The following is a 13087-nucleotide window of genomic DNA, read 5'->3' on the forward strand; positions in this document are numbered from 1 at the left end:
TCAATTGAACGAGAACGAAAACGAGAACGCAAAGCTTAAATGCGTTTTATGTCATAAACAATTTGGCCAAGAAATTTGCATGCTATGAGATTACAAAGCACCTACCCCCCTTTCCACCCTTTCCTATTTAACTTACCGTCTCAACCTTGAAGTTTTCTCACCACACTCTCTCACAGTAGTTGCTATAATTAGAGATGAACGTTGCGTGTGCTTACACGCAACACATACGGACCAGCAATAAATAACAACTTAACCTCTAGTTTAGCCATGACTAGGGAAGGGAGTGGCAGTGTTGCCAGACTGTCAAATAACTTAACGTTAAACTGCTGACAACTTATTGATGGCAAAGTTGCGTATACGTAATTTAAGTTCAACTCACTTTGAAGTTTTGAAGTTTGTTGTGAACTTTTCAACTGGCATAGTTGCTGTCAATTTTCTCATGCAGTTGCTGATAACGAAAACAAAAAGAAAAAAAAAACTGGTTAATTTGGTTTTGCTTTTAATGAATACTCTTTTTTTTGCAGTCGACAACAGGTGCGCACGCATTGACAATTGCATTGCGCTTTAATTACATTTAATTATGCGACAAGAAAATTGAATTAAATGCGCTGAACTGTTGCAGTTTTTCGCAGTTGTCATTGCACAGTAAATAAAAAGAAATTCATGTGCCGGGGAAACACAAAAAAATGTCGCCTTGTTGACAGAGACAGGCGAAGCAGCTTTTGGTATTAATTGTTGTTAAAGCTGCTGTTGAAGTTGTTGCACACATAAATTACAGTTATATGCGGCACTTTGGCGGCTAACGGAAACGCAGTTGGCAATGCTAATTCCTTTTAGCCATAGCAAACGGACAAGCTGCGTTTCCTGCGCCAATCTTTTCTTTTTTTTTGCTACTGCATTTTCAATTAGCGCTTCTGGAACGGAAGTCGCACAAAAAACAAGCGAACTGGAAAAAGTGGAAATTTTTTTTTAGCACCCACTTAGGGAGTATGACTCGTTAAATAAAAAAAAAAGAAAAGCAACCAGCACGCATAACGCATAATTTTTTCGGCAACTTGACTATTGAGTTTGCTTCGCTGTTCGTATTTTCCAATTTTCACCTGTTTTCATTTGATTTGGATTTTTGGATTATTGTGTATTTGCTCAGCGAAGCGCACAGTTGATGATGATGAGTGCCATCTCTTGTAATTTCACACAGATTTGCGCAGTTGAAAGCAATGTGAAAATACAAGAAAAACGACTATTGCGCACGCCAAAAATATTTTCCTATAATTTTCAATTAATTTTCTGCATATTTTCGGTTTATTTACCACGCACAATTAAATTGTACCAGTAGCTGTGAGTTAACAGCGCGCTCATAACATCTGTACACTAATTTCCATAAGTATGCAACACATTATAATAAGCACTTTTTTTATTATTCTTATTTGCAGTGGACGTTCATATAGCAAGGATAGCCAGAAGAGCTCGCACAGCGATCTGAGCTCATTGTGCAACGGCAGCGGCTCCCCAAAATTATTGGCAAAAACTCCACTGCGTAAGTCAATTAACTAAATTAATTTCATATAGATATTATCTTTAGTAAGTCATAAGTTAAAAACAATTTACTTGGCTACCTAAAAGTAGGCAACATTTTCTATTCGAAGATCGCCGCAACACTGCTTGCAATTTGAAGTGGTTCACTGTCGCAAGCAGTTTATACTCGCAAGCAGTTCATATTGCTAGCTGCCTGCAACATTTGTTGCCACTTAAGAGCGAATGAAACTTGTTTCCAAATCTCCCAGCTGCAAGGAAAGACTTGGAGAAAAAAAGGCCAAGCCGAAGAACCTCAGCACAGAAAGTCAAAACAACGAACCGGCTTTTTTGAGCAGCTGCTCTAAGAGCTGTTGTTGTAGGAGCGCAGCCTCGTCTGCTAGTGTGTGCGTGCATGTATGTATCTAGATACAAATGTATCTGCAACGATAAAACGGCACAACACAAATTCCATTTAGCCTGCACCATTTTCAGTCTCTTTAGTCTGCGGCGGGTTTTCAATGTTGTCGCGCCGCTTGCGCTCGTTATGATATTGTTTTCATGTTGTTATTTTCTTTTGCGTGTCGTGTCGTGTCGCGTTCCCTAGTGTTTGTTGTGTTGTGTGTGTGTGTTCTTTGCCGTGTTTATGGCGCGTTCTTCAACACGAAAGAATTCAATGTGCAATTTACACACGTGCAGTAGGCCCACTCCAATTGTGATAACAAATTAAAAATTAAACCAACATGCAGATAAAATAAATTCTCAAAAGATAAAAAAAATAATGTGAGAATATAAAGTGAAAAAATATCAAAATAGTACGCAAAAAATGGTTGCTAATTAAGGGGTTGATTCCCACTGCAACGCTTTTTTGGACCCCTATTTCAATTGTGCCAAACTCTTGTTTTTTTCTTTATGTGCGACAAACAGACAGCAAAACGGGTTTCGAGTCTATAGAATGCCGGTTTCGGAAATGGAAATATGTATGCAGCGAATGTGAAACAATCAAGCGGGCAACACCTGAACTTTAATTTTTAGCTTTTACCTGCGCTGCGCTGCATTTGACGTCATTCAAGTCCGGCTATTGTAATAGCAGTGAATGAAGTCGGCATTGAAATTAGAGACGCAGTTTCAAACAGATTTTGGTGCTGTCACATTGCTTTTGATTTATCAAATTTATATAAAATCGAAGCATTGAAATTAGCTATAGATAAAGAAATAATGCGGGTGTTGTTCGTATTTATATATTGGAATATTTTGAAGATGCTTTTGACTGTAAAATTTGTGAAATGCGATGTTATGATTATACATATGTATTATTTGAATTATTTGAATTCATAGTAGATTTTATTCAAATCAAAAGCTACGATTGCGATTGCATGATTAGCAATGAATTTTATAGTAATCACATTAGCTTTTTACCTAAAGTTTTATCGATTCTAAGTCGAAAATTAAAGGGCATTGACAAGTCTTCAAAAATAATTAGTTTCTGCCACAAATTCATCTTAAATTATTCAAAAAAGTGTCTTCTATTTACAACATATAGCTAAAAACCTAAAGCGTATTCACATTGCTTGCTATTGCAAACACTTTTTAGCTTCTTTCTAGTTGATTATTTCATGCTGTGATTCTGTTTTTGTTTCTGTCTATGGCCCCAAGGCGATCAACTCGTTTGTGTTGTGCTGCGTTCATTGAATAACCAAAAAGCAAACGAATATTCGCATTTGGTTTGCTATGCTGTGCTGTGCGGTGTTTTTGGGGCGCAGAATCAAACAGTCTTTCAATCAATCAATCACGCAGTTCATTCTGTCTCGCCAGTTAACATATTTGCCGCGCTGCTCTTGTTAACGTTGTTGCTGTTGTTGGTCTTGGCCATAAATTATGCGGCTAATCATTTTGTTACAGTTTACAGTTTGTGGCAAGTTTTGCTTTGCCTTTCGTTCTCACGAAGCCGCAAAATTGTTTGCCACGACTCTTCACATGCCGCCCGAGAAACTGAAGTTCTCTATACACAATCTCTGGCTCACTCTTTCTTTCTCTCATTCTCTATGCTCCCTCTATCAATGGTGTCTTGAAGCGCCGTTAGCTTTTGTGTCTGCAGCCAGAAAGTTCATTTACCTAGACACCGGGCAAAAGCTACTCGTTGAAACGTGCCTCGTTCTATAAGGTTCGAGATCAAATTCATTAAATGCCACAGCATTAAAGAGGAAGTTCTTAGTGCTTAGGTCGAGGCGAGCATTATGCCTAATGTAGCAGATACATAAAAAGTAGAAGAAAAAAAACTAGAGTTCATAACTCCAGGAAATATTACAAACATAAAAACCTTTAAAAGGGATTATTCCTAAAAAGGCTGTAAATCATTTTTTAAATATAAATGGGCTTTTTTTGTAAGAACTAGCTTTCAAGGCGTTTTCTTCGAATTCAAATGCAATTAACAATTCATTTGTAATTATCGCGAATGTCAAGCGATAACAGGTTCTCTTTACACTGATATTCGCTCTTTCTCTGTGTTTTTTATGTGATTAGAAATGAATGCTTTAATGTGTATTAAGAGCGAAGAACAGCGAAAAGGGTCAGTTGAGTATGTGAAAGTTATGCTTAACCATGATTAATGATGATTGATGTGGCCCCTCAAATTGCCCCAAACAAAGTCCACTTCCATAGACGATTCTTCTGCTGCTCGTAGAAATGTGTAAACATTAAATTGCGGTGCGAACTCGAGATTCTTCTCTAACATTACATTAATAATGTTGTAAAGTTAGACAAGTGCAAGTGCGACACCTGTTTCCGGCATTTGTTGAGTTCCCAAGTACTCGCCAAGTGCTTCCAGATACATTCTTTTTGCCCATTCTCTCTCTCTTGCTGTCTTTCTTTGGCACTCTCTTCTCATAGAAAACTATAGAGTATCTGCGTGTTTTGTGTGTTTATCATTGTGAGACTGCTATTATTTTCATTATGCAGTCGAGAGAGTCGCGTTTTTGCTGCTGCAAGTGACGGTTAGACGACGCTTGACTGTTGACTGTGCGGCTACTTTTGATACCCTGTAACGCAACAGAAAGGGGTATGATGAGCAATAAGCAGAGTTTTCAAGGAGAGTACAAAACTGCCGTCCACATTTTAATTCTACATTGTGCAATCTTTTATTTAAGATGATCATTTTTAAATCTCTGGGTTATCTCATAGGATTATACTTTCTTTTACTTTATCACTCTTTTGTATAGTCCAAAACTGATCATTTGGATTATGCATTGAAGATCTAAAATATTTTAACGAGTTGCTCATCTTCTTCCTAGTTGATCATTCCTCTCTCTAGGGTGTTTTATAAAGTTGTCAATCTATATGTTCTACTCCAGGGTATCTGGTACTTTTCTAGTCTTATTTATAATGCAAAACTGAGGTCAGCATTTTGATTCTACTTTGTAGCACATAAAATATTGTCAATGTACAATTATATTTGCTCTCTTCCCCTTACAGGGTATCTCTTTGGGTTACATACTTTCTTTTACCTTATTTATACTTGACTTTTTTCATGCTCTTTCTTAATTTTCACTTGACGTGCTGTGGCATGCTTTGTGCTTTTGCGCTTTTTACATTATTATTATCATATTTGCATTTTTGCGCTCTCAGTCATTTACTATCCCGCTCTCACACTCTATGTCTCTGTCTCGCTTGAATTTATAATTCACAATCGCGCTGGCTCAACACAAGCGTAACTAGCGAACTCTCCTGCTTCTCTCTCTCTCTCACACACTCTGTTTCGCTCTTTCTACAACTGAGCTCAGCTGTCTGTCAGAAGGCGCTTTGAAAAGTTGATGTCGGCTTTTTTTGTGCTGTCGTTGTACTGAACTATGCATGTCTCCCTTCCTCCCCCTTGCTGCAGCGAGTATTTCGCTCTGTGGCGCTTTGTAATTATGTGGGAAATTCGCAAAATGCTAGACAGAAATTTTACTTTTTATTTTGTTATTTTGCTTGTTGCCTATAGACATATTATTTATTTTCTTTTCATTTACTGCAATTTTTTTACATTATTGTTTCTGTAATAATACGCTTAACTATGCGAGAAAGTGTTGTAGGCGTAGAGAGAGAGAGAGAGAGAGAGAGAGAGAAAAAAAAACTCGAGCTCAAACTTATGTTGTAAAACATGCACAACAACAAAGTATAAATATCTCGTTTGTAAAACATGAAAGGTTTTGTGTTTTTGCAATGGAAAATTGTGCAATTTTGTATATGGAAAATACTTGTAGAAAGGTGCTGTAAAATGTGGAAAAACTAGCAGAATTTTTAAAAAATTAGTTAACTCTTTTGCTACAAATTGTTTGCACAACAAATTTGTCAAGCAGTGCGAGTCCTTTAATGGAAAAGAGACAAGCAGTGCAGTTGCATGTTTCTATGACGGCAAGCAGTGCATTCAACATACTTTGACAGCTTCAATTTCAAGTCCAAAGCTTTCAATTAGAGTGCTTATTACATTTGTAAGTTTTTCCTACAAAATACTGCTCTCATATTTCACAGAACATTTACGAGTTGAAACTGACGCAGCCTAGAGCAAGGGCTGCATTCGTTGTGCTCGTAACATAAAAACTAGAGTATCAATTATGATAATCAGCTGTGCCGAACAGGAAAATGGACGGACGCCCTTTTCTTTTACGAAATGTAATGTGACCTCAGGGAGGAAATACGGCAAAGTGACTACGAAAACAACTTGCAGCCACATCAACTTTCACTTGTAAAAATATCGCCAATTGATTTTGCTTGGACTTCGGCGTTGTTTTTATTTCCATGTTTTAGTTTCTGATATGTTTTGCATAATTCCGCTGGCGTTTTAAAGCAAGTGGCGAGCAAAAAGTGAACACTTTTCATTTTGGCATAATGAAGCGCTTATAAGCCACGTTAAGAGGCAAAGTAAGCGCAGCTCAATCAGCTGTTTTTCTAGTTGTTTTGTTTTTTATGTGGTCACTGAACCAACTCAACTCAACTCAACTTTTTGTTGCTGTTGTGGTGATAATCTTGACAACAACAACGACGACGGCGATGGTGACTGCTTGTTATTGTTGTCGCTTTTCAATTCTAGCGTGTCGAAAAATAAGAAATGCCACCGTCTTTAGCAAAGCAACGAGATTGTGTCGATCAATGGCATTAAAGAAACATGTTCGCGTTTGTAACACCAATAAAATATCGGGGGAAAGAAAGAAAAAAACGAAAGCATTAACAGTTTAGAGAATTCACTTTGATCTCCAGCCATTAAAGATGGAGACATTAACAGGAAGATGCTAAAGATTCGACACAACGCTGTCCAATGAGGTTAATACAGTATTTCCAGCATTAAATATAGCACAGCAGCAGCAGCCTGTTTCAGTTTTAGGCCAAACAGCTTTGTGAAAAAGTACTAAAAGTGGTGTACGAATAGCAAAACTGATTGTGGTAATCCATAAATTGCCATAAATTTGCTATAAAAATGTTTGATCAAGAAATTGCATTTTCGATCGTTTCGTTGAACAACTTTTTTCGCTTGTCAATCGTGTGAGATATTTTATTGATATTAAGCTGTTACTAATGGAATTTGCATTGCCTAAATTCAATCACAAAGAGTTTTACTTCTAAGATGTAAACTAATTCCAATTTCATTGCCATTAATTTGCTATAAAATTTTTCCATCAAAAATTTCATTTTCGATCGTTTTATTGCACTTTTTTCGCTGATCATAAAGAAATTTTCATTGCCTAAATTAAAGAAAAAATATCATTACTATAACATCACATAAAGTTTTACTTCTTAGATGTAAAGCAATTTCATTTTCATTGTCATTAATTTGCTTTAAAGACGTTCGATCGAAAAACTCCCATATCGATCTTTCTTTGCTTGTAAAGCCTGTCAGATATTTGATGGTTATTAAGTTATTACTGAAGGAATTTGCATTGCTGGAAATTAAAGAAAAAATCAATGCGATAAAATCACAAATAGTTATACATCTTAGATGTAAACTAATTTCGTGTATCTATAAACTGTTTATAAATGATGACACACTTTTGTCCTTTGAAGATTTTTGCTCTAGTTTCTTAATTATTATGCGACATTCGCTTATTTTACGACTCCAACTTACTAACATAATTTTTTAGAGCAACCAATCTTCTAGGTAAACCTGACTTGTAGCGCATCTCTCAGTCTTTATCAAATTGTTCAAGTCGTCGGCATATTAAGTTTGCTTTTGATTGAACGACGCAGTTAATGCCACAGCAGCTGGTACCCAAAGTTTGTTGAGTTGTTGAATAGCCACGCGATAAGGCAGAGTGAAAGAGAGAGAGAGAGAAAGGTGCTGTTAGATTCGATTGATGTAAGAGGCAAAGTGGCATGGGGCTAAGCAGGCAGCAGATGTTGCTCTTGTTGCATCGTGTTGTGTATTGGTATCGCATCGCTTTTAGTGTAGCGTCGCGATGCGATGCGTCGTGGCTAATTTGCATATCAAACTAAGTCATAGCAATGCTTTTAGACTCAAGAGTGTGTGTGAGTCAAGTGGTTGTGAGAGTATGTGTATGTGTGTGTGTGTTTGCCTGGGGGGCAGCTCAAGTGCTTGGAGACTATCAAAGTGCATTTGGCTTTCAAGTGGATTTCTACCCTCAACGCAACACCCAAAAGCGGCTTAATTCAATAAATTAATTGTGTCGTTAGAGAAACTCTTAACCAACTGCCCACTTCCTGTGCTGAGCCAGCCAACGAAACAAAAACAAACAATAACAGTAATAATAATAGTAATACAAGACTAGAAATAGCAATAAAAGTAATAGCAATTGTTATTCATATTGTAATCTAATGACCCAACTGTCGAGCTTTTGGTGTTCGGTGTTTGCTTGGAGGTCGCACGTGCGCCACCGAAAATGAAATCGAGTGAAAAATCAACTGACAACTGTTGTGGTTTTTGTTATTGTTGTTGCTGCCTCTAATGAACAAGACACAAGCGGAAGCATTTGGCCAACAGCAACAACAACAACATCAACTTGTCGCCATTCATTAGACAGCCTAAGTACTCACTAAATACAGATCTTGTTTATGTTTTAACCGTTTTTGCCTTTTGCCTTGCCTTGGCTTTCGTTTGTTTCGTTTGATCAAGCGTCGTTGTCGTTGGCGTTGTTACCAAATATGGAGTGGGAGCAGCACAGTTAATACAGCTACAGCTACTTCTCCTACTCCCTGAGCTGCCCTCCGTCGTCTTCCATAGCAAAGGCCATAAATAATACTTTGAACTAAGCTGCTACAGAGTGATAGCTTAGCAGAATGTGCGTTGGAAAGAAATATACTTAAACCCAAAATTCAATTTCACCATTGTAAAAATCTTTGCTTTTATTCACACGTACAATTTTCGCAATACTTATAGGAAATATTATTGAAAGGCAACAGGATTGAATAGATAATAGTTTGATTACGTCTCGTTAAAGTCCATTACATTGTCAACTACAATTTGTCTTGAATTTGTTAAGTTAGCACATTCTCTTGCCTGTTAGCATGCCATTGGCACAATAGCCAGGGAGTTGCACACATTTGAGGAAGAACTCAGCTAATCCCTGTAAAAAAAAGAGTTTAGTTGAAATATGAGTCTTAAGTTAGCTCTATTTTTGAGTCAGCTTTACTTACAGTACAACAATCACAGCACTGAGAGAACAAATACGTCCATATGTAGAAGAGGCAGCCAATTAATGCCACAGGAAATGATAGGAAAATCAAGACAATAAACCAAAGAAAGGCCCATAGTACATTCACCATGTTTGCTCAGTATTTATATTCCTTGCTATGTTTTCTAAGCAAAAGAAAGGTTGGAAAATTAGTTGATAAAGATTAAGTGTAAAATAACGTACATTGAAAGTGATTTAAAATTTTTTATTTTATATTATTTTTTTTCTGTATTTATGCTGTTCTGAAAATAAAAACATTTAATAATGAATGAACAAACATATTCTAGGCAACTGAGATTAGAAAAGAAAGAGAATAAGTAGCTTTCAATTGTCAAGAAAATTGGCTTTCAAAGCAACAAATTTGCCAACATAGAAAACAATAAGTTAAATGGCATACTACAAATCCCAACAAATAATACCATTAATTTAATGTATACACTATAAAATAATGGTTTGTTCCGCTTTGCTATGAACTCTTTCTTTTAAACCAAAAATAAATCAAAAGATAAAGTTCTAGCAAGATGATAAGAATTATGTTTAATGAGTTGCATTTACATATTAATCGATGTTAATTATCTTATGAGTTTATTATCAACTTTAGAAGCTAAAGGAATATATTGAAGATGCACCCTCCATTCGTTCTTCATCCTCCATTTCTTTAGTATTGAATACCACAAAGAGGCTTGCAGAATTGATAGGTCGTCAAACAGCGAATTGGATGCTCCACGCAAGTTTTGAAGAGATCGCAATTGTTCTGTAAAGTGATTTCAAATATGGAAACCTATAAACAAATATCGATTGTAATTACTTACCTGGCATTGACTGCAAGATTGCATGTAATATAATTTGAATGTTATCATGATAGCCATGTATATCATGTACATGAAGACAAGAATAGAAACACAGATTCTTTTAGTACGCAGCGACATCTTTTTGTTTCCAATTTACAAATTCAACAAAACAGAAAATATCAATGAGTTACTTAAAGTGAAATGCTCAAATTATCAATACAAATTTGACATTTGAAAGATGACATACTAGATCTTAAAAAAAAAAAATCAAAACAGATTTGTAGCTACTCAATTCCATAATTTCTGTTAGGGGAACCAGTTTGTCAGCTGATCTCATCTTGAGGCAGATAGAAAACCATCGAAATGGCATTGATTACTTATAAGTTATATGTTCCCAGTTATAGAGGTTAAGCTTTGTTTGGTTTACCAATTGCTTACGATGATCAGTTTTTTGTGTTTTTTGTTTTTTGGAAAGTCATGATGAAGTCGTGCTTGAAATGCAATGCCAAAGATCTGACCTAATATGGACAATGATTCTTCGAATGATTGTGTAGAAAGTGAAAACACTTTGTGAGTAGAAATTTCCATGGAGAGTGTGAGAAATTCTCAAACTGACCTACGAAAGTGAAGAACTAGAGAAACTTTTTGCATAGTTTTGCATATTTCTAAGCAGCAATCACAATTGAGTTTTTGTCAATTGTCAACCTCATTTTCTAAATTGGCGGCCACTTAGTTAGCCTCAACTGAAAATGAGGTTTGTGTCGCCACAAATATCATCATAGCCAGCTAAAACATTGTATGCTGTGCATATTGGCTTAATAAATTCACACACATTTGCCTAATATCTTTTCGGGCAAAAGACAGAAACATTGAAATAGCCAACTATAACTGCAGTCACAATCACATCCTCAAACACCGTCGTCGACTTCTACTGACTGCTGCCTGAATGTTAATATGCAAATGAGTATTTTTATAACAAATTGCCGCCACTTGCTCGCAACTCTCGCCGCCGGTCGGTCGAGCATCGAGCGTCGAGCAGTCAAAAAGTGTGCCAGGAGCCAAGAAGAAGACCAAGTAGAAGAGATGCACTGGATGCTAAAAAGACCAGTGAGAGAGAAAGAGAGATAGAGAATGAATACTAAATGTGTGTGTGTGTGCCCCCCTCTAAGCGAAATGACAGGCAACGATTTAAAAATAAAATTGCATTATGAATGCATTTGCCTCTGTATTCTATGTATTCGCCATTTCCTCTGCCGCTAGACAAAACTGAACGTGCCAAGCGTGTAATAAGAAGGCAATGATGTCTAAGAAATACCCTGTTGAAAAGGAAAGAGAATGAAAAATGTAGTATTGAATAATTTGATCTTTTTAAAAAGATAAGACTACTAGAAATTTGTAGATAGAAATGAATATCCTAAGAAATAGTAGAACAACTTAATTTAATGAACCTAAAGAAAATAATAACTAGCTTAATTGAAAATTGGTTAGGGAATTCAAAAATATTTAAGGAAAAATGCACAAATTTTATTAAATGTGTTTTCCAAATTTGAGTAAGTAAGTAAAAAGATAAGACTACTAGAAATTTGTGGTTAGATGTCGAAACTTACATGACTTAAATAAATATTCTAAGAAATAGTAGCACAACTTAATTCAATTAACCTAAAAAAAAAAAATAATTAGCTTAAATGAAAATGGTTACGAAATTCAGAAATATTGAAAGAAAAATGCAAAAATCATTTCAAAAAATTTTTTTTTATTCTCATTAATTTTTTTCCAAATTTAATGGGTTTAAAGTATCAACTTCTTTTAAGTTTTCAACTCGTTTATAATCACACATATACCCACTACTCATTTCATAATTACAGGGTATTAAAGACACACAAATCTATGTCAACATCTAAATTTGTCTTGGCCCTGCGCAGTTTTTATGAATTTTACTGGAGCAAATTGGGGGGAAAAAATATTTCAATGACATCATTTTGAGTCTAAAATTTCTTGAATTTTGCTTAATGTTTATTCGCTGATAGATTTACTATGCAGTTGGCTAGTGGTTGATACAAAAGTTGCATTTATTGCATGGCAATTTTTCATGTTTTAATGATTGTTTAGCATGGCTAACTCTTTGCCACTCCCCCTGTCCAATGCTTTGTTATATGTCGATTTTAATGGTGCACCACATTTTTGTTATACTCGTATTTATGTGCAGCACATTAATAACAAATAAAAAATAAAATGAGTGAATGAAAGAAATCATGCTTTTGCATGGCAATGGTTAATTTTATTGGCCAGAGTCCGCGGCCAACTCAATTGGCCTGTTCCATTCAGTTCGGTTCAGTTCAGCGAGTTCATTGCACTCTTTTTCTTTGGTTTATAGCTTTGCAATAGTTGTGGCCATTTGAATGTGCCAGCAAAATGCTTAATAAGTCCAATGCTCCATCGCTTCTCGCTATATTCATGTGGTAATCAAATGTGTAGCTTGTGAAGTACGCAGATTATTGCTTTTTTCTTTACAAGCAGCAAATAAATATTTTATAGTTCTCTTACAACTTAATTTATATGGCAAATGAATCTTTTAAGCTAAGAGATTTTTATGTTTAAATTTGCCTTAGTCAAAAGCAACTTCAAAGAAATGAACAAAATTTGTGGCTATAAAAGTTGGAAGAGCTATTAAAGTATTTTCAATTAATTCCTTTGTAAGCGTAAAGTATTGCTGCAAACTGTATTAAGCATAAAAAACAAATGGATTACTTGCACATTTTGTGTATTTTAATTAGAATAAAAATAAGCGCATTTCAAGGTTCATCAGAGAGTTGTTAAGTATAAAATAAAGATTGTCTAGAACATTAGTTACGCTGCCAAAAGTAGATTAAACTTAAAAATAACACTCTCTCCTTTTGCTCTATTTACATAGCATAAAACAAGAATTGTACACTTCTTTAATTCATATTATATTAGCATAAACATTCCCTACTATATAGTATCTCTTTCTCTGCTATTTAAAGACCCTTTTGAAGCTGCTGCTGCTGTGCTTCTTTCGCTCTATTAATTCCGTTGACTCGGTTGCCTTTTGTGTGCAAATTGTCTCAACAGCTTTTTGCACTTGCTGCTGCGTCACAGTTGCCA

General features: G+C 35.6%; 1 protein-coding gene across 1 annotated transcript in view; it reads left to right on the forward strand.

The window, feature by feature from the left end:
- Positions 1-13087, forward strand: part of LOC117565103 (serine-rich adhesin for platelets) — a 105492-nt gene that overhangs the window by 52082 nt on the left and 40323 nt on the right. The window contains exon 3 of the mRNA XM_034244061.2: positions 1434-1537. Within this exon, the coding sequence (XP_034099952.1) occupies positions 1434-1537 (104 nt within the window). The remainder of the gene's footprint in view (positions 1-1433; positions 1538-13087) is intronic.

Source organism: Drosophila albomicans, chromosome 2L, assembly GCF_009650485.2.
Source record: "Drosophila albomicans strain 15112-1751.03 chromosome 2L, ASM965048v2, whole genome shotgun sequence".
Lineage (NCBI taxonomy): Eukaryota > Metazoa > Arthropoda > Insecta > Diptera > Drosophilidae > Drosophila > Drosophila albomicans.